Source organism: Notamacropus eugenii, chromosome 3 (assembly GCF_028372415.1).
Source record: "Notamacropus eugenii isolate mMacEug1 chromosome 3, mMacEug1.pri_v2, whole genome shotgun sequence".
In the NCBI taxonomy this organism is placed as follows: Eukaryota; Metazoa; Chordata; class Mammalia; order Diprotodontia; family Macropodidae; genus Notamacropus; species Notamacropus eugenii.
Genome location: NC_092874.1, coordinates 157,941,416 through 157,964,665, shown reverse-complemented (window position 1 = coordinate 157,964,665; position 23,250 = coordinate 157,941,416). Strand labels below are relative to the sequence as shown.

The following is a 23,250-nucleotide window of genomic DNA, read 5'->3' as shown; positions in this document are numbered from 1 at the left end:
TGTTCCAAAGGATACCCTGACTAGAAGAAAAATGAATCAAATATAGATTTTTAGAATCCTCCTAGTTCAAATGTGATCCATTTAAACCCAGAGCCTAAGGTTCTGGACCATAGGGTACATGTCATTAAAGGAATATCTTAGATAACCAGGGTGATAAAATTAAACTTTCTTTTGGTACCATCTTGACATGCCTTACTAGTTAAGTCTACTTAACCCTAGTTAGGGCTAATTAGCTAGCCAGTTAATTAACGTGAAGCTCTGCTATAGGAAAAGCAAAAGGAGTCCTCACATTCTAAAGAATTATGCCATTCAACTTATTTGTGTGTTTAGAGAGAAAAAACTAAGACCAGTGGGTAGAAATAACAAGTGTCAGAATAAGATTCAATATAAAAGGAACAGTCAGAGCTCCAAATAAATGGAATAAACTCCCTCATTAGCTCATATAACCTCATCACTGGACATATCCAAGGAGAAATTGTATAGATTTATCCCACTGACTTTACAAAAAGGATTTTCTAGATGGGGTGACATCCTGGAATATTTGACTTACAAGGTCCCTTCCAATTCTATGATGATAAAATTCTACATTCCCTGTTAAGATGAGAAGAGGCACCTGAAACATGTGATTGCCACTTTCAATAATATGGGAGAATGTGGAAAGATATGTCAGTTATGGAAGGGACTGGTCTCTTGTATCTTAGTGGTAATGTTGGAAGGAAAAATATGTGTATCTGTGGGCATGTTTGTGTGTGTGTGTGTGTGTGTGTGTGTGTGTGTGATAAAGGAATGATATTCCACCTGAAATACTATATGTGAATTTCACAAATGAGTCTCATTCCAAAGACAGATAAAAATGATTTCCCATTGGTCTGCTATCTAGGATTGTCTTTGCCATTCTTTTCTTCTGTTAGCAAAGATAATTGAAGGTTGGCTGGAATTATATATTCTTTCACTGATTTATTCATCAACACATCATTATTACATTAATGTAGTTTAATGTTAAGAAGTAAAATATTATAATAGTTCTCTGATTGGTTGTTCAACAAGAATAAAAAAAGGTTTCTAGTTTGCCAATTCCATACCTTAGACTTCTCACAGAGTACTTTACAATCTTAGTGTTCTTCTGAGGAGATTTAAAACCTGCTCCAAAAACAGGGCATCGTGAGCCAAGATTTTGGGAAGTACTTCTGAGCAGGCAGTGAAAAGCCAGCAGTCAGCTATCAAAGTGTATTTTTATAATGTGGTTTCTTATGTCTGGCACTGAGTCCTTAAGCGATTCCTTTCAATCAAGAACAGCCAGCTAGGGATCCTTAAAGCATGCATACATGCATGCATGTACACACACACACACACACACACACACACACAGCAACCTCTGAATCTTCTCTTGGAAAAGAAACCACTTGAATATTTTGTCCTCCTCCCCTTCCCCAGACCCTTACAACACGAAGTCAGTATTCTGGCCTTGGCAAAGAGTGGCTGAAATGTTCTTCCATGCTCATCCTCTTAGCTAATGCAGGCAGAGCGTCTGTAGCCAAGTGACTTAGAGTATTCCCTGTTCTCAATGGTTAAGAATGTTGCCTCTGAAGGACTCCTAGTAAAGGATCAAGTGTGACTGTCAAATTTTGTTTCCCTACACAGTAGTCCAGCTGCCGGGGCAAACCCATAAATCTGTAGCTGCATACTTAGAGAAAAGACACAGAGGGAAATTTTATACCTGCACTGTGACTTTGAATTCAAACTATGTCTGTTAACTTGATGGTGGATAGACTATATTAACAAAGAGTCCTAAACAACAAGGTTAGGAGAGAAGGGGGCAAACCAACTTCAATAGGAAGGAGTGTGCCAATTGTGTCATGATGTTTTTCCATAAGTAATTCAAGTTTGTGGAAGAAACAAGACACCATTGGTACACTGCAAAGGGCAGCCAAAGACTGCAGACTCTCTCTATGGCCAAGCTAACATATTACATTATTCCAGTTAAGCTTGTTTAGAGATCCTGCAGTGCCCGCTGTGTGTGTATAAACTATCCCACAACCTAATAAAGACCGTCTCATTTTAACATCTATTTATAAATGTGGAGCAGGGGCATCTGCTCTGGCCATTCTACATCTCACAGGTCCATTATGTGATTCCATAAAGAAAATTACCAATGCCCAATCTGCCTAGTCAATAGATTGAGTTAATTCTTACCAATATAGTTATTTTAAGATAAAGAAACATACTTAGTTTTAAGAGATTAAATCTATCCTCAATTTTACTGAATATTGGTAATTATTTAAGTTAGGGAGCTTAAAATCTATAGGAATAATTATACCCAGCATTTATATAACACTTTAAGCCCTTTACACATGTTATTTTACCTGGTACTTACATTAGCCCTGCACTAGGTGCTCTTATATCCCCAGTTTACAGATAGGGTAAGCAAGGCAGAGAGAAATTATTAGTGACTTTCCCAGAATAAAGAAACTTGTTTCTCAGATAGGATATGATCTTGGGTCTTCCTGACTCTAAATTCAGGGCTACTCTATCCATTGTACTATCTGACTGCCCCCAGCTGTGATCATTCCCCAAGATTTTGTTCTAAGTCATTTTCCCTCTTTATAGTCATTTGATGGTGATGTTATCAGCTTCTAAGGATTTAATTATTATTTCTATGATGACTCACACATCTATATATCTAGCCCAACTGTCTCCCCTGAGATTCAGTGCCATACTGCCACTTTCTTAATGGACATTTCAAACTGGTTACTCAGGAAAGCTCTCAAACTCAAGATTTCTAAAAGTAATTTATTATCTTTGCCTCCTTCCCCCCAACCTTGCCCCTCTTCCAAACTTATCTACTGGATAAGTAGATAAGGCTCCAGTCTCCCAAGTTTGTACCCTCATTGTTATTCCTTTGCTCCGCATCTCTCCACATCTCTCCACATCTCTTGCATCTGACCTTTCCCTCTGTCCTCACAACTAGCATTTAATGTAGGCTTTCCTAATAGCAGCCTTCAGATTGCTCTTCCCACTGCAAAACTCTCCATCTCAACCTACATGCTGCTGCCAAGGAGATTTTCCTCAAGCCCACATCTAACCATATCAGTCTTCTACTCCATAAACTTCCGTGAATCTTTATTGCCTTCACAATCAAGTGTTCCCCCTCCTATACTCTGTAATCAAAACTGGCCTTCTTCCGTCCCTACATGCAAAACTCCATCTCCTTTGTCCATGCCTAAATGGACTCCTTCCTCATCTCTGCCTCATATCATCCTCTGTCCCTTCAGGATGCCAGGCATGTTCTACCTTGTTGTTGTTCAGTCATGTCGATACCACCTCTATGTGACCCCATAGGCACTGTCCATGGAGTTTTCTTGATTTGCCATTTTCTTCTCCACTGTGTCCCCATTTTACAGATAAAGAGCGGAGGCAAATAGGAACTGTGACCTTTCCCAGGATCACACATCTAATAAGTGTTTGAGGGTACATTTGAACTCAGATCTTCCTGACTTCAGACCTAGTACTCTATCCACTGCACCACTAGGTCCTCCATCCTGCTACATAAAGAAAAGTCATTTCTGAATCCTGTTGTTGACTCCCTCCTAAGCTGCCTGGTCTTTACTACTTAGTTTTTATTCTCGCCATATTTATAGTGTATATACATACATACTGTAACACCAATCATGGCAGCACACATGAGGACGGATGCTATGAATGATTTTAAGAGTCTAATCGCATAGTATATTGGACTCTGTTCAGCAATAAACTAAACATTGTTTAATAAAGCAAAGCACAACATTAATAGCAACATCCTTAAGTAAAACATATCATCTTATATATATCATTACACTTAGTATGTCATGTGGAGCATAGCATATATTACTGCTTCCCCAAAGTCAGAGGGTCCCAGGCTGGGGTCTTCCCTAGCATGATGCATCCTGAAGGGGTAGCAGAGAATGCCACACCATCCTCCCCTAGATCACTGTAAGAATAATCTCCTTAAACACGACACAGTGTCCAAGGAAAGTCCTCTCTCTCTTGACTCGAGACTGACTTCCAAACCCCATGATTCCTCTTCTGTGGACCAACCACTCCCAGCCTTTACCTTGTCTCAGCTTTTGGGGACTGTTCCACTCCAAACTCTTTCAGCTTCTCCCTGACAGCAGGTTCCTGGGGCTTCTGCCTGCAGCTTCTGTTTCTTGGAAAACAAAGTTTAACAGGGCCATAACAATATTTATACACATTATAAGTGCTGTCCTCTCAGTTCACTAATAAAGACCAACAGACAGGGCTTCTGTCTGAGAAATCAACATAAATCAACAGGCAGAGCACCAGCATCACAAATGTTCTTTCTGTTAGGTCTCCTCAAAAGCAAGTTCCCCTAGCCCGCTCACAGCAGCTTCTCTCTCTATTCTCTCTCTCCAAGCAATACAATATATATACTGTTTCCATTCAAAGACAAGACTCTTGATTCACTCAAAGGCCTTGATTGGCTAAAACTCAATCCAGAAAAACAGCAAAACATCCTACTTTGCTTGCTGTTATTATACATAATTGTCTTTCCTCTCATACATACATATATATGCATTTGTCTTTCATCTCTTATATGTATACTCATACATATACATATTTGTATTCCTTTCTATCTCTCTTTATTCTGTATATACATATATACACACTTGTCTTCTCTCATAAATGCATATGTATTTTTCTTTCCTCATATTACGCGCACACACACACACACACATACACACACACACACACACACACTTGTCTTTCCTTCCTTCCATCTCTCTGTATTTATTCTATATATAAACACACATACATACAAGTATACATGTATGTGTGTGTATCTTGTTGAAATTCTTCCCTTCCTTGAGTACTAAGCTCAAATATCATCTTTTCCATTAAGTTTTCCATAGTTTCATAGATTTAGAGCTAACAGCAATCTTAGAGGCCATCAATTTCATCCCCTCATTACCAGATGAGTAAAGTGAGAGGCATATGAGCATATAGAGCTTGCTCAGGGCCCTATAGCAATTAAATGTCTGAGGTAGGATTTAAACCTGGGTCCTCTAGACTCATGGTTTAGTGCCCCACTGTCTGGCATGGCACTTAGTAGGCACTTAATAAGTAATTGTGCTTCACTTGGAACTGAAATCATCTGTAAAATGAGGGAATTGGAATAGATGGTTTCTGAAGTCCACTATAGCACTAGTTCTGTGACTTATGTATGAATTGGATTAGATGGCCTCTGAGGTTCCTTCAGTCTCTTACATTCTTATTTCCATAATCACTATGCCCTTTCCCTGTTCTCAACTTCTAAGGTAACTGTATTCTCAGCTCCTTTGGCAATTATATATGACCTTGTGGCATCTGAACAGTTAATAAAGTATTTTATTGCTTGACTTTTCATTAAAATAAAGGCAGCTTATAAATAAAGGTGCAGGAGACAGGGCAAGACTTGGGGTTAGGAGAGACCTGAGTTCGATTACTGCCTCATTTATTTACTGGGTCTCTGACCCTGGGCAAGTCACATTAACCACTCTCAGTCTCAGTTTGCACAGTTGCAAACTGTGTATAATAAAAGCACCTTTCTCATAAAGTGGTTTTGAGTATCAAATGAGCTCTTGCATATTGAAAGTGCTTTGTAAAATTTAAATATACGCCATTCAAAATATATGTAAACTAAATATAATTATATATGCGTATATAAATTATTTATATTATATATATTTTATGTATTATGTATAACATAAATATATGTTATTTAAATGCATTATCATTACCGTTGTGATCATCACTAACCTCATTAGTTGATGCCTTATGTCATCCTCCTGTGGATATGGTAACTGCACTGATCCCTGATAGAAGCTAGCAATTCAAAGAGGAAGAACTAAGAAGGAAATGAGTGTATCCTGGGCATGGGGCACACAGACTGCAAAGTTTCTGAGGCAAAAATGTAATGCCAAGCTTGGGGATCAGTAATATTCCATCCCAAATTGTACATCTGTATATTCTCTCTGTCTCGTCTCTGCCTCTCTCTTTCCCTCCCCTCCATCCCTTCTCTTTTTCTGTCCCACTCCCCCCAACGATTGTACTTCATTCACAGAGAGATCAGGTTGCCATTAGGGCTTTTTTGAGAGGCATTGACTCCATGTATGCAGTTTTTTGCTATCACTTAAAAAGTTTTCATTCCATAACTGATATGCTTACTTAATAAAAACCTATCAAAACAAGCATTCTAAAAGCTGTTTTAACAAAAATCTTTAGAAATTTGGCACAGGAAAATTTTTATCTTTGTGAATAAAACAATTCCAATCTAATTAGTGAACAAAGGCCATTTATTTTCTGAGAGTTTGTAAGAAGACAAGTGGTAATATTCACAGGGTTTGAATCTCGGGGCTTTCATGCAGTTCTTTGTTGAGGTAAAAGACTTGTTCTGGGTAGTATGACACCAAGTAAGCTCAGAAGTTTAGGTGGGGTCATTCATTAAAAGAAGAATAATCAATTTGTGTTTGTTGTCATTACCATTGTTGATTGTTGTATGGCCTACCAAGCTTATCTTCAAAGTTTATATAGTGAGTCAATGGGTCGGTTAATCTTTACTTGGAAAAAATGATTCATATGTCAATCTTGGAATGTATGGTTACTAGGGAGCATTCTTCCAGCAGCTAGTATAGTATTGTCATACTTTAAACAAGTAGATGTTTCTATAGCCACCAGTGAGGCATTTCATAAGAAAATAAAAACAGCTCATTTGGAATTCCCAACTGTGTAGAAATTCTGCTGGATGCTATAAGCCGTTTTCTTCCTGATAACTCTTACATGGAAGAGAAGAAAAAAGGACGGAAGGAAGAAAGGGAAAGAAAATCTATAGCTCCAAAGTTACAAATAAATCAGTTTTTTTTTTTAAATCCTCTCATTTAGGAATATGTAGTTTTATTTCAAGTTGACACTTGGAAAAGCCTGGATGAATGAATATGTAAATGAATACATGAAGTTATGTCTTTTTCTGTAGAATAGTCTACTATTACACAAATTAAGAATTCATGCATAATTTTTACAATCTCTTTTGGAAGATCTTTCTAACATCGACCCTCCAGCTATTGAATGCCACTAAGAAAAATCATGCTACAATACTCACTGGAAACATCTATACAACTTCAACTGGTTCCTCATAACTGCATGGAAGTCCATTTCTTATAGACTCTATAACATTACATCCAATGGCTGTTCTAAAACAGATGTCCTCTGTCTACCCCTTCTTTCCTTTCCTCTAAATTTGCACTTTCTTTACTGAAAAGATGGAGGTTATTTGATGTGAAATCTTCCCAGCTCTACAACTGTACTTCACATACTGGTGTTTGCACTAATCATTTCTTCCCTTTGTTTCAGTTCCAAACAATACTTTATTTTCTCACTTGTCAAACGTAATCCTTTTACCTGTTTCTGCTGTTCCCTTTCACTTGAGTAACTTACTTCAAGTTACTTTAATTTCTAAAATGAGTAGAATACCCTCTCCACCTTTGGTCTCATTATCCACTGACTTCTCGATCTCTTGCAGTATGGATTAAAACTCCATTTATTGAAAAAGCTCCCTAAAATATCAAGACAGTAAATTTGTGTCTTATTTTCTGCCCTTGTTCTCTTTGATGTTTCCATTCAACCTATCCTGAGCAAGAAAGTAAAAACTATAGGGACATGAGTGGTTTCTTCATCACTGTTGCCAATGGCAGTCAAGGATGGGTTTCACAAAAAAGAGGAAAATTGGGGATTTGAACAGATGGGTGGCCACTACTAACTTACATTTCAAAAAAAATTCAAAATATACATTTCAGCAAGGAATAACACAATTTGCATTGTGTTACAATATTGTACACACCATTCCAAAGTTATATTTTTCTGTTTTGCAAGTATGCAACAAGTGACCAAGTTTTAATCATACCTTAATTTTCTTGTTACTGAGAAATGTTGGTCAGCCTGAAGCAAGTGGAACAAAGTATAAGAATATATATATATATATATATTTTTTCCTTTAGTCTAGCTAACAGAGTTCCTGTGCATTTTATTACTGTTATTGTTGTATTGTTTCCTTCTTGATGTAACAGCAAGGACCCTAACATATACAGGAGGGCCTGCAGTACAGGTTCTTGGATCTGCTTTTGTAAAAGGAAAGCAACTTCTGAGGGGTCAACAGTCTGCTTTGATAAAGCACATGTGTCATTCACTTAGTTCAGGGGAAAATGTCAGCACCCTGAACTTCAGAGAAAATAGAAGCAGAGAAATAAAGACCAATAGTCAGGGCTTCCAACTGTCTGACCGTAAGCAATACATGCATCCCAGATCAACACACAGATCCAACTGTCTGACCATTACATACGTACATAGTTACCAGAGAGAGAAGCACCAACGTCTGGGTTTTCAAAGCCAGAGAGCTCCTTAGCAGGTACCCAGAGTTTCCATCTGTCCAAACAAACACTTCCAATGACTAAGCCCCAAAACAAAACCTCAGCCTATATGTACACATACTTCTCAGAGCCAGAAGGCATCACAACCTTTGAGAACTAGTGCCTCATTAGAAATTAACAAAAAGTGTGGGCCTTCCTATAAAACAAATCTCCCCTAATCAAGCTTCCTTTAATGAATGAATAAGGAAGATCTTTAACTCTCCTAACATAATTAACATTACACTTGGCAACGATCTTGGGGTGGTTTGCCATTTCTTTCTTCAGCTCATTTTACGTATAAGTAAACTGAAGCAAACAGGGTTAAACGACGTGCCCACAATTACATAGCTAGGAAGGGTCAGGGCCGGATTTGAAATCAGGTCCTCCTGACTCTAGGGCACTACACTGTGCCACCTAGCTCCCTCCCATCCCCCAATCTATTTTAATAAACAGTATTTTGTCAATATATTGTTTTAATGCCTATTGGCCAAAAGTGAAAGACACTTATTTCAAGTGCAGAATGTGTACCTTTATTTTGCTTTCATCCTCCAAGAAGAAAAGCTTATGTGTTAAGACATAACACAAATATAGAGGGAGGGATGGACATTAGGATGTATCAGGTCAAAGTTAAGAAAACCAGAGTTCCAGTCTAACATCTACTGCTATTGAAACCCTGGGCATGTTACAGAAACTCTCTGCCCTGTACAGTCCCTTAAGCCAGTAGTGGTAAACTCAAAACAGAAACTGGAATCCCCTAAACCACACATAAGGATCCCTGCATGTTGCATATTGACTTAGAAAACCACATGTAAACATTATCTCTGTTTTATTGTATTTTTATTTATGTTGTTAAATATCCCTCAATTACACTTTAATCTGGTTTCTGGGAAACTCAGGAGTATTGTGGGCTATGGGACTGACTTCTCTGCTCTTAGTCTCTCAATTTCAGAGCAGTTACCCTTCTTTATCAGTCAATGCAAATTCCCTGTAATAGAACTCCCTACACCACTAGGGGATTAAGAGAAAAAGGAGAAATGAAGAAGCAGCACAATGTGATGGAAAGAGTCCTGCACTGAGGCTTAAGTCTTGGGTTTGAATCTGGATTCTGTATCTTATTAATGGGGTGCATTAGGGAAGTCTGTGGACTTTTCTAAGCCTGTTTCCTTATCTTTAAATGGAGATTTATTGATATTTACCCCACTCATGTCACATGATATGTTAAAGAAATGTGAATATTATTATTCATGAAAAAAGTACAATCGTTTCATTGTAGAGATGTAGAAAATTTATTGAAGATAATGCAGTGTGAGAAACTGCTCCCAGAGAGAACACTCAAGGTTCTCAATGTGTCAGAATCTAGTAGAGCAAAATTAATTGAATAAAAAAAACTACTCAAATCACATAGTAGGTACTTTGCAAGGTGAAAGAGAGACAATGGGAGACATAAAGACATGGAGTCTTTTATTTAGTGAGTAAAGACACCAACTAGCCTTTATTCTTGTAGAGCTTGAAGAAATTAATCTAGATTGAACCTGAAGCAATTGGAAAAGTCATGACTTTCTCTGGAACTCAGCCCCTCATTAGCAAAATGAAGGATTTGGGGTTAGATGGTCTTCTAAAGTTCCTTTCATCTCTAAATCTATGATCCTATAAAATGCTGAATAAAATTTGTAACATGGAAAATACTAGCTCAGATATTTATATATTATTATACTCTGATGACAATGTAATTATCACAATTCAGAGTAATGATTCAATGGGAATCTAATGAAATGTCTAGATTTTTTTAAAGTTTTGCATTATCCAGAATTTGCAAAAGGGAATATTCACAAATATTTAAGTGTAGGTTGTTCAACCTTACAAAGTCATAACTGGTGTTTTTTTACATAGCCTCGAATGTATTTAAATCATTTATGAATTGTTCTTTCCATGTTTTCATTCAAAAAGCATGTGTTACCATCTTTCCACTTTGTGTGAAGAATGAGGGCAGAAAACGCCCATAATTCTGTACTTCCCAGAAGCATGGAACCTCATCCATCAGCTAAAATACCCTCAAATTATTTCTTCTAAAATTCTTTGTCCTCATTTGGTCTTCACTGAGACACATTTATGGGCATATTTATGCAAGTATAACATTTTTCCCTTAAAAAGTTAGCTCCAGATGAAGATTTAATTGATGAAGTGACAAACTAGAGATCTATATTATACTGACTGCTTAATTATGTCTTTCATCTAGTCACTTAATTTCATGTATCTGTACAATGAGAATAATATTTATATGTACCAAATAAGTGCTAATAAGATTTTCTGATTAATGTTAATCTAAAAAAAAAAAGAGCAATTCACGTTAATTTACAGCATTCTTTAAAATAGTGGTGCTGTATTCAATGACATTATGCCGTTCAGTCTGTTCAAATTACTAAAGTTTATTTACATGGTTATCCTACATCAAGAACAGGAAATACTTGTCTAGAGACACAAATGTTGTTAAATCTTCTTAGGTGAGCCAAAATAATTGAATATTATGGTTGTATTTTTGTGAATGTGAATTTTTATCACTAAGGCTAGCACTTGATATACATTTTGACTTGTTTCGTATAGACTTTTTTTCTTTTAAGTTTACATAGAATGCCAAAGAATGAAAAAATAAATTATTGAAAAGGAGTAAGATAGCAGGATAAAAGAAAAAATGGTGGCCACTATAGCTTTAGAAACACTCTGAAGTTATCTACTAAGACAAGTATAAGCATGTAAAGTATTCTAGATGAAAATTCATTATTGACCTGAACTGCTCAGTGTCACTAGCCAAGCTGGTGGGTTTGAAGTGAGTTAAACTCACATACGTATGCCATTCTAAGGAATACAGCTTTCACAATTTCTGAATAAAAAGTAATTATGATATTTGATTCAATATGATTTATTCTATACTGTTATAAATATTTTTAACAGTGTCCAGGAGGAGCCTTTACCCCTAACATGAGAACAACTAAGGAATTCCCAGATGATGTTGTAACATTTATTCGGAATCACCCTTTAATGTACAATCCCATCTATCCGATCCACAAAAGACCTTTAATCATCAGGATTGGCACAAACTACAAATACACAAAGATAGCTGTGGATCGAGTAAATGCTGCTGATGGAAGATATCATGTCTTGTTTCTTGGAACTGGTAAGGCATGCGTCTTCAGACGAAGACATAGCAAGTCACTTTTGTGTTATTTTTATTGGTGTGCAGAAACTGTCTTAGTTGAACATATGTTTGAAATATTGTACTTTGTGATGGTTATCATACTTTGAAAGTTACCACAATATTTTTATGTAATATTTTGTATTAACTATGTAAACAATCCTTAATATCTCTCTCTCTCTCTCTCTCTCTTCTCTCTCTCTCTCTCTCTCTCTCTCTCTCTCTCTCTCTCTCTCTCACTTATTGACCTATTGGTTAATCAATTGACCTATCTAACAATGTACAAAAAGATGTGAAGATTTGATTGATGGAAATATAAGTTGTTGGTTTTAGGCATGATTTGTGACATTGGAGCAAATGTCACATTAGGTCAAATAACTTACATTTCTTATTCTTCCTCCTTGACAAAACTTTATAAAAATTGCAAAACGCTGCTGGAAATCAAAACTGAAGGTGAGAACGAGGAACTAATAATGAACTATTCTTACTTTGTTGGGTTTTTTTAAGATTAACATTTATTGAGCATCTACAAATGTAAAATTGATATAGCAGGCACTTAAAAATTGTTCAACCTGATGTGACTTGAAAAAGAAAAGTTGAGGTATAGGGGTGAACAAAGGTTTCATATAGAAGGTAGCATTTGAGTTGAGCCTTTAGGGAAAGCAGAGTTGTTAAGAGGTGAAAAACAAGTGCTTTCTTGGAATAGGCAACATAAAGGTATGGAGATGTGACATGGAATTTTATGTATGAAGGCCAGCAAGAGGCCAGTCTGGCTATACTGAATACCTAACGTAGAACCTCAGAGTTAGACCATAACAAGGTTGTAAAAGCAGACTTGGGGGCAATTGACATAAATTTTAAAAGCCAAAGAGCAGATTTTATATTTGACTTTGAAGGCAGTAAGGGATTCATTGGAGTTCAATGAGTTAGTGATGTAGACAGATTGTGCTTTAGGATAATCTTTCAAGTAGGCTTGTAGAGGGTAGATTATACAGAACAGAGAATTAAGAGGAGAAGACCAAAAAAGAGAATTGTTGCAAAAGTCAAGGAGAATGATAATGAGTGTCTGATAAAGAGTGGTGGCCCTTTAAGTGAAAGAGAAATCGGTGATGGTAAGACATGGTGTGGAGATAGAAACAATGAAGTACAATTTCACAGCTGGTTGTATACGTGAGTAAAAAACAAAGCATGATAGAAAGTTTGCAAATCTGGGTGACCAAGAGGATTGTGGGATCCATAAAAGGAATATTGAAATTCAGTAGAGGGGTGAATTTTTTTGAAGGGAGTGGGTAATCCAGTTCTATAGATAATATGAAACATAAAGAAGTTAAATCAACATGTTAGGATAAAACAAACATCATGTGAGTGGTACAGACAACAGAGCTAAAAAAATTCAGAAGAATGAGAGATCATATGGACTGAGGCAAGCATTAATTGGGTTGAAATTAATAAAAAGTGAGCAGGTTAAAATAAAGTCTAAATAAAGTTGAGAGTCAATGTTTCCTTCCTTCACTTTCACTTAACATTTTCCCTAGATCTCATCTTTGGGTTTATTTCACTTTCCCTTGTTTTGTATGAGCAATAAAGGGAGATAAGCCAGTCATTTCAATAGAAGTAAGGATAACTAATAGACCATATTTGTGCTTCTCTAGTATCCAAACCACATCAAGAAATATAGAGGAAGGATTCCAGCATGTTAGGCAGACTCTGTGGAGAAAGTTCTTCAAGGGAGAATATGGACTAGAGTTGTATAGAATGAGAAGGTGGTGGGTTGCTATCTAAGTCACTGGAGGGACTACATGAAGACCAAAGATGCATTGAAACATGGAAAACCATGTATTTCCATAATAGGTTTTATGTTTAAAAATGAATTAAAAGTAGCATGCTAAAGATCAATATGAAATGTTTATAAAGTTCCCAAACATGGAACAGTCCAAAACACTGACGCCTTTTTCTGTTCAGAGAAATCTTTCTACTTATGTTTATCATTCACATTACAAACAAACTTCCAAAAACTTGATCATATTCTTTTTTGTTGCTTTTCTTTTTTATTCTTTAGACAGTTTCTTTTTTCCCATCCTCTCAGCATGGTCTCCTGTCTTTAAAGCATCTGAAATGTATTTTTGAGCACCGGCAATTGAGTTTTTCAGACAGGTGTGATGTAGCAGAGAACTGAATGGAATAGAAATTGGGAGAATGAGTCCCCCAGTCCTTGACCTACATTATGGAGCTGCATGAGAAATAAACTTATCCTCGTAGGGCTTCAGTTTTCCTATTTTTAAATTGCAGAACTTGGTAAAGCCTTTTTCCAACTCAAACATTTTGTAATTAGAAAGGACCAAGGATATAGGTCAATATAGAAGCAGTATTCAGGGAAAGGCAGTAGAAATCTTACCAGATCATTGTGTTCATCCTTCGTTGCCAAAGAAGACCATGGCATCGGAGAAATAATGACATGACTTGCACTTGTCTTTGTTTTGAGTGAGGGAGGGCTGTGCAGGTCACCAGCCTCACTTCTTCTCCAGAGCCATCTGAATCCAGTGTCCAGATATTCATCAGGATGAGTGGAGATGACCCAGGATGCACTGGGAGACCTTGGGCTCTTTAGGCCAAGGTCTTTGCAGGTACTCATTTAGGGTGAGGCAACACCCATTCATTGAATAGGCCTGTTTAAGAAGTCACCAGGGCATGGTCCCTTTAATGAGGTCAAGAAAAAGAAAGACATCAGCTGGGAGAGAAACAGCAACAGTTACTACTGATTATAAACTGGACTTAAATACTGAGCATCAGTATTCTTATCCATAAAATGGGAGGTTTATAGTACATGTTCCCCTAAGATCCTTCTCCAGATTATGATTCTATAACATGCATTTTAAACAAGTCACTGGAAAGTGAATTAAACCCACTTCAAGTGTAGAGAGATTTAAATTATTCCAGTGCTGAATATTTTCATACTTATTGACTCTAAGGCAGTGTGGCATACTGGAGAGGGAACTGGCATCCAAGACAGATCTGCGTTCAAGGTCCATCTCTGACACATTCTGGCAAGTCCTAGGCAACTATCTAAGATCATAAATTACAAAAAAAGAAAAAAAAAATGTGACCTAGAGGAGGCATCTTCAATTGTGAGTTCCCTACATCAACAAAATCATAGAACTAGACACTTTACACAGTTACTTTTAATAAGTGGGTTGGAAACTCTAAACCCTTATTCCAGGATGTTTCCTTGAGGTAGTGAAGCTGGTTAAGTTATCATGCTGCTGATATTATTACATTTTTATACCTTTGTTGTTGTTGTTCAGTCATTTCGGTCTTTGTGACCCCATTTGAGATTTTCTTGGGGAAGATACTGGAGTGTTTTGCCGTTTCTTTCTTGAGCTCATTTTAAAGAGACAGAGTTAAGTGACTTTCTCAGGGTCACACAACCAGTGTCTGAGGCTGGATTTGAACGTAGGTCTTCTTGATTCAAGGCCAGGTGCTTCATTCATTGTACCACCTAGCTGCCCCCTACTTGCCCATGAATCTCTTTAGGTCTTAGTTTCTTTCCTAATAAAATAATGAAATTTGGGGTTAAATCATCTCTAAGGTCTTGTAAAGTCCCATTATTCATTGATTTTAAATGGGTTATTGAATAAATATAATCTGAACCAGAGAGCTAGATAAGAAAATGATGAAAAGGTATGCTTGGAGGATGCCATCCTGGCTTGAGATTAAGGAAGCAAAAATTCAATCCATAAATATTTCTTTAAGCACCAATCATGTGCCAAACACTGGGATAGGAACACATAGAAACTAAAGATACAAGTACAAAGAATGGAAATAAATCCAGGCTTGAAAGTAGCTCACATTCTATTAATATTCAAATGAGCAAGGCTTCCACAAAGGGTATGTAAAAAGAACATTTTGTCTCTTCTCAAAGAGGTATTATAGTCACTAAAAGAAATAAAGGACCTTCTTGAGCATAATAAAATATTAAACATTATGCCCATTCTTGTTTCCATGGGTAAACTCTAATCACAGGATATTCTGTTTTATTTTTAATTTTCCTTACACTATTCAAATGGCATTTATACCCTGAAGCTATTTATGAATCAGTATAAAGTTATCACTTTTATGGAATATACAGACTAACAGATGATGAATTAAAACTATCAAATAAATTTAGGATATGGGTAGTTTTATTTTGGTCTTTTTGGGTGTAGAATACAAATTCAGTGGTATCTTTTTTTTAACAATTCTTGTTTCATTTTCCATTATTTAATTTTTAAAGTCATTAGGTATATCAATGTCTATGTAGCTGACTGAATTTGTTAATTTTATTGTAGTCGGTCAGGTTTTTTTTAAGATAAATGGTTAAATACATAAAATCAGGCTTCACTTCCCTAAAAACTAAATTTTCTGAAGATTTCTATTCTACACTGACTAAAAGTAAGTGTTCTCAGGTACTTTCAGTATGGATAGTACTTTTGCAAGATCATGTTTTCCTGTTAGATGGAAGACTATTTCAGGACCATGCTTTCTTGGTAATTTTCAACTAATTTAGTTAATTGTCTTGCCCTCTCCTTTCTCTATGTCTGTGGAATCCTGCACAATGCTGTGGTTTTAATCTCTCCTTCCATATAAGCCCCCAAGAACAGAAATAATACAAAAAATGCTGAAAAAAACAAACAAAACCAAAAACAGGGCTGAAATTTCTGAGAGTATGTGTAGCTGGATTGTAATGTTAAACTAAAGCTACCACCGTTACAAGAATGCTTTCCACCATTTCATTGCTTTTTCTTACCACATAGTTTGCTGGAAAATGCATATATGTTTCTTAGAAGAAAATAAGGGTGTTGGTATCTTTTTAAGATGTGTCATTTTCAAAAATGGCATTTTAACATATGATTTTAATTTAACATACTTAAGGAAACCACACATTCCTCCAGAAGACAGCAACCAAAGTGATAAATTAATAGAAAATGTGAACTATGATGTACATTCCTGTGTAAATAGAATCTCTTCAAAAAGATGGCAATAAGGAATGCATGTTTTCTTTGACCAAGTGATCTTATGCACATTAGTTCATATGGCCACATCATAATTTCATGTAGAAGATCTATTTAGACATATGCTTGATCGTAATGCACATTAAGGAAATTGGACCAATTTTGCTTGTTTCCAGTGATGGATGAGTTGCCTAATACTGGAGGCATTCTAATAGAAGCTGGACTAGTCAGAGAGATGGTAGAGATGATTCGTACTTCAGAATAGATAAAATCACCACTGTCAACCCAACCACCTTGGAGATTCTGTGAATGTTCCAAAATCTTTGTCCTGGATAAGCAGCTAACCTTTTCAAGAAACTCTCTTATTTTGCAGAGCAGGGGTTCATAATCTTTCTCTTTGGGGGGGAGGATATGAACTTCTTGGCAGATTGCTGAAACCCATGTGCCCCCTTTCAGAATAACATTTGTTACCTATAGTCATAACTGAAAGAAATGGTGGATTTCAATTTGAGTTTAATAAAAAGAAAAAAAATATCATTTTAGTTTCTAGAGACTCTGAAGTTAACCATAGTCCCCCTTGGGAGTCCATGGACTATCTATTAAGAACCCTGCATAGAAGCTTTCAAGCTAAGCTTAAGGGTTGATTTGAAATCTATTTATTTGTACCTAATGGAGGGTAAAGAGGGCTTTTCTGCAATTTACTACTGAGGAGGCTGAATTCAAATATAGATTGCTGTATTCTTATTCTTTAAGTTAACATGTAGTGCTTTTTCTTGAAAGGTTTGAGCATTTCTTGGGTGGTGCCAGCCTTCCTCACAGCTGCTTCTTAGTCCTACCTAAAAAATGAATGGCTTTACCAAAGGCACAAAGCTTTTCAGCTGTCATAAATAATAACGATCCAGTTGCTGTCACCGTGGAGAAAACTTCTTTTATCTTGCTCTGTGTTTTTCATGAGTCTTAGAGGAATTAAATGAAGATGTTAGCTGTCAAAAGAGATGCTAAAGAGAGAATTTTGTGTCAATCCATTGAGAAGAATGCAAATACCATATTGTATTAACTGTTTTCAATTTGAAAATTACTGGTGATTTTTTGTCCTAAAATCCCTTGGTGGTGAAGACTCAGACTATCATCAGTCCTTCCTAGTGTGTTACTATGGCTGAGATAAGAAGCTGTGGCTTCTGTCTGCCATGTTTCGTGGCCAGACTCATTCTATCTCATGTGGTATCAAAATCAAAGCCAGCCAGATAGATAGATAGATAGATGGACAGATAGGATGGATAGCTGCTTCTACCAGACTGATAATTCAATTGTTCTTTAATGTAAAAAATGTAAAGCATTTTACATATATTATTTCATTTCAGTCTCCCAACAACCCTGAGTTAAGTGCTTCAGTTATCATCCTCATTTTGTAAATGAGGAAACAGACTGAGAAAGGTTAAGTGACTTGCTAGGAAACCCATGACTAGGAAATTTCAGAGGCTGGACTTAGACTCAGATCTTGGTGACTGAAAGCCTAACTCTCTATTGACCCTACCGCACCACATGTCTCTTGTTAACTTCTTCCTGTTTCGATAAGTGACACAGAATATGTCACCAACAGAATATGTTTCCTTAGGCCAAGGGCTATTTGATTTTTGTCTTTAAATTCTAAATAGGAATACAGTACCCTGCCCATAAGAGACATTTAGTAGATATTTGTTGAATTGAATTACAACAGAATTTTAGAAAACTACAAGATACACAAATATGTACATATACATGTGTACATATATCTTACCCTTAGTATCATTATTCACTGTAAAATTTTACTATTTCTCTTGTCTCTGGAAAATAGCTCTACTCTTATGGCACGTCAACAGTTTCTTCTGAAGAAGAAATAACATTGTTGGTGGTGCTTCCCCTTTTCCCATCCTCAGCCTACCAGTAGATCACAATTTAGCATGTCAGAGGAGGGAGCCAACTTTATTTTATATATCAGTGTATTTTAAGCTGTTGATGCCTGTGTGTATACATGTGTGTGAGGCAGCCTTTTAAGCTCCATGGAAGGTAGTAAAACAGCAGGCAAAGGTTTTCCTGAAATTAACATTTCTATTTTAACATTGCCACCTACTGCTTGCAACGCAAAGCTTTTGTTCCAAGTCCACTGCGTTGCATAGTCAAGAGACAGTGCCTGTTTTCTTTAATGCTGTTGCACTTATAAAAATATTTAAGTGTCTGGGTCAGGTTCAGACACATTCAGCTATATTTATATTTTTCTCACTCTTCATCAATCAGGGTGACATGTGGTTTTTTTGATAAAAGCTGAATGACTCCTGTGAATGGGTGTTAGAGATTTAGGATGATTTAGTATCATCATTAATTCATAACGTGGGGTGCATTCATGTGGTTTCCATCCCGGCTTCTCATGCAGCATTTGTTGGATCAATGCTTCTTATAAGCTTTACTTGTATGGAATCTATATTAAAGCCTTGCCTTTGCTAAGACCCAGGAAAGTATGAAGTTTCAAAGTAGATGCCATATTTGTGACCAAGGCATTAACATCTTTGTCCTTGTGCCACATGATAGCTAGCTGCATGGGGAGGAGACTGAAGTATCCTGGCAAGAGAGGGCTCAGAGATAGCATAACCTTAATGAACAGCAGAGCCATCGGGTTCTCATCAGAGAGAAGAGGCCACCAGCAATCATTTGATAGCCTAACCAAGTGTAGTAGTCTCAGAAAAGGTTACTGTTTGTTAATCCAGAATGATACAGCAGGAAGAGTGCTGACTGCATTCAGCTGAACTGGATTAAGACCCTAGCTCTGTACTTTACTGTTCTATGTGAACTTTGGTAAAATATGTAATCTCCTTGGGCTTAGGTTCCCTCATTTACAAGGGAGCAGGGAGAGGGAGAGAGACAGAGAAAGACAGAGAGACAGAGACAGAGAGAGAGAGAGAGAGGGAGGTGTCACTGAAACTCACAAATGGAATTTGTCGCTCAGTCTTTTTCAGTTGTGGATGATTTTTCCTGTCCCTAATTGGGGTTTTCTTGGCAAAGATACTGGAGTGGTTTACCATTTCCTTCTGCAGCTCATTTTACATATGAGGAAACTGAGGTAATCAGGGTTAAATGACTTGCTCAAGATCACATAGCTAGTGTCTAAGGTAGGATCTCAGTGCCTAGTAGTCTAGCCACTGTGCCACCACCTAGCTTCCCATCTGCTTTTTTCATGTATAACTGAGCTAATATTAATGCCTACAGCTAGGGTCACTGTGAGGATCCAAGGAAATGACATATATAAAGGATCTCACAAATCTTAAGGCCCTATATAAATGATACTACTACTGTACTATTATTATTCTAGCTCATTACTGGTACACTCACAAGACCACTTTATCACCAGGTGTATAGTAGTTGTATATAATAGAAATCAGTCCTTTCATATACAATTCTCTTTTTCCATTCTACTGTGTTTATAGGAATGCCCATTTTATTTGGTGTCCACTGAATTTCTAATATTTTTTAATCTTCCAACCCCTTCCCCAAAACATACACCACAAATTAGAGTCACAGCATCTGGGTACAAATCTTAGCTCTTCCATTTACAATGATACCTGTGATACAATGATGCAATGTGACTTTCCTAAAGGTCAAACATTACCTCTTTGGGCCTCAGTTTAATCACCTGTAAAACAAGAGGGTTGGACTAGATAGTTTCTGAGGACATTTCCAGTTCTTACTCTAGGATCCAGCCAATCATCCCTTGGTAAATCACAGCCTTTCATATTCTTTCCCTTTCCAAACAGTGTGTTCCAACCAACCTAGGCATTCCCCAGACTCAAGCCCACTTCCCTCCATTCTCACAAGGCTTTCTGGATTGAGATTCCTTTCCCTCTTCACCTTTCAGAATCCTTATCTTCCATCGAGGCTCTACACAGATGCCAGTTCTTCCAGGAAGCTCTCCCTGATCTCCCCAGGTGCTGGAGTTTTCTTCCTCAGTTTGGTGTTTTATTGCTTTAGGCACGATGTACCCTCTTTATCTCCCAGCACTAGGTGCCTGGTACATGGCAGGCACTTAAATGCTTATATACTGAGTACCCAATACAGTGCCCACCGTGTAGTAGTCACTTAGTATTGTCTTTGAAAGCAGGATCCAGAGGCACCTAAGGTTTCCCTTGGGGTTTTACAGATAGCCTCATTGCAAGAATTCTACTATACCCATAAAAATGGGAGGGACTCTAGCTGTGAATGTTTCTTTTTAAAGCAAAGTGGAACAACAACAAAAACGCACCAGTAGACCTTGGCAGAAGGATGGTATTAGCCGTAGACTTTAATGAAGGGGGAAGTAAAATCTAAAGTTAAAACAAATGCCTCCAAGAATGGTGAGCTGTCCCCATTACTATGGAGAGCCTTTTTCTTATTATACTTTTTAATTTCAGATTTTTTAAATACAGAATTTTCCTAATTTAATTTACTTCCTTGTTTTATGTTAAATATCATTTGGAACTTCACTGAATCCATAGCTCACCTCAGACACTTGACATTCACTAGCTGTGTGACCTTGAGCAAGTCTCTTAACCTCAGTTGCCTCATTCTGGGTCATCTCCAGTCATCCTGATGAATATCTCGTCACTGGATTCAGATGGCTCTGGAGGAGAAGTGACGCTGATGACCTGCACAGCCTTCCCTCACTCAAAACAAAGTCAAGTGCAAATCATGTCATTATTTCTCTGATGGCATGGGCTTCTTCCGCAATGAAGGATGAACACACATACATCTAAACAAAGTAAAGTGAAGACTTTTGAGTTAATTACCCATTTAAAATAAGGGTAATTATCCCCATAAAACTGTCCTAAAATAGCATTGTTTAAAAATCCCAGATAATTGATGTAAAGATTTAATTTTTTATTGCTTTAATTATCCAGATTATTTCTTCAGCCCATGACCTTACATGTGTAGCCTCCATTTTATTTTAAGCAAAATATTATCATCACCTCACATCTGTATAATATTTGTAAAAAAGCACTTTCATGTGTTGTCTCATATTACTATGGAATTATTTGCTATTTTACTGCTAAAAGTTCAATCCTCTATATATGCAAATGAAATTACTGATCAGTTTTAAGTAGGAAATGAAATTTGAGTTGTTTCCCCCCACCCTTCAGTAGTGATGATGGATTTTTACTGAGGTCTACCCATACCTCCTTACTCATTTCCTTGTGTGAACAATGAAATGCATTCACAAGAAGTCAGGCTAGGGGAGAAGGTAGCATTGGAAGATCCATTGGGAACAGAGCTACTCTGTTTTCTCTGTATTAGGGTAACTGCCTTTTGCAGGATTGAACGCATCTGAGTTTTAACTAAGAGTTAGTAACTTTATGATTTGAAGAACAGAAATATCTTACTGAAAAATTACAAAAACTATGTTCTGAAGGTAGTTCATCTTTTTCATCAGAATTTTTTAATTTATTATTATAATAGTTCATATGAATTTAATGTTTTTGTTCCTAATCTGTGTCTGTGATGGAGAGAATTCATGACAATAAACAATCCTTCTAATAATGCAGAGTGGTACCTGTTCTGCAGGGTTATGGGGTATTAGGGTTTTAATTTTAGAGAGATTTCTGAGGTGCTGAGTCATCAAGCAACTTGCCAGGATTCACAGACCCAAATGTATCCGAGGTAGAATTTGAAGCAGATATTCCACACTGGAGCTCTCTAAAGGCACTGTGGCAAACTGATCCCCTTTCCAGATTCTAATTTATTTCATCTTCACAGCAACCTTGAGATATATCTCATGTAGGTATTTTGTTCGGTAATTTTTCAGTTGTCTCCAAATCTCAGTGACCCCATTTGAGGTTTCTTGGCAGAGATACTAGAGTGTTTTGCCATTTTCCTTCTCTAGTTAATTTTACAGATGAAGAAACTGAGGCAAACAAGGTTAAGTAGTGTCTGAGGCAGAATTTGAACGCAGGAAGATGAACTGACCTCACTTCAGGCCTGGCACTCTATCCACTTAGATAATATGTTGCCCATTTTACAGGTGAAAAAATTGATGATCAGAAAAGTAAGTAAAGTGACTCTCCTGTTTTAAAAGAGCTAGTAAATATTTATGTGGAGATTTGAACTCAGTCTCTCCTGACTTTAAGCCTAATTCTCCATTGCACTAATTCACGTTGCATGTCTGAAATTGTCTTGCCTTCCACATACTTATCTATCCTTTGGAAATGGATTTTTTTTTTTAGTAGATATAGTATACTCAAAGGTTGTGAACATTAGGGGAAAGTAGGGTGTGATATAGAGTGCCAGGGAGAGGTGTATTATAATGCTGCCAGGAAGGGCAGTGATTTACTCTGAGAGTTCTGGTTGATTCAATTACTAGTTAGTGATTTGAATTGTCTTCAGTTTTAGGGTCAGTAGGTGGTACAGTGACTAGAGTATTGGGCCTGGAGTTAAGAAGATGTGAATTAAAATCCAGTCTCAGAAACTTACTAGTGGTGTGACCCTGGTCAAGTCATTTAACCCTGGTTTCCTCAGTTTCCTCACCTGTAAAATGAGCTAGAGAAGGTAGTGGTGAACCACTCCAGTATCTTTGCCAAGAAAATCCCCAAAAGTAGTCACAAAGAATCAGACATCACTGAAACAACTGAACGACAAA

The 23,250-nt window shown here is 37.0% G+C and overlaps 1 protein-coding gene across 3 annotated transcripts in view; it reads left to right on the top strand.

Moving 5' to 3' along the window:
• The window catches only part of SEMA3C (semaphorin 3C), a 191,716-nt gene that overhangs the window by 135,916 nt on the left and 32,550 nt on the right, over positions 1–23,250 (top strand). For all 3 annotated transcript variants that reach the window (XM_072653207.1, XM_072653208.1, XM_072653209.1), the window contains exon 12: positions 11,385–11,607. In XM_072653207.1, coding sequence (XP_072509308.1) covers positions 11,385–11,607 — 223 coding nt within the window. The remainder of the gene's footprint in view (positions 1–11,384; positions 11,608–23,250) is intronic.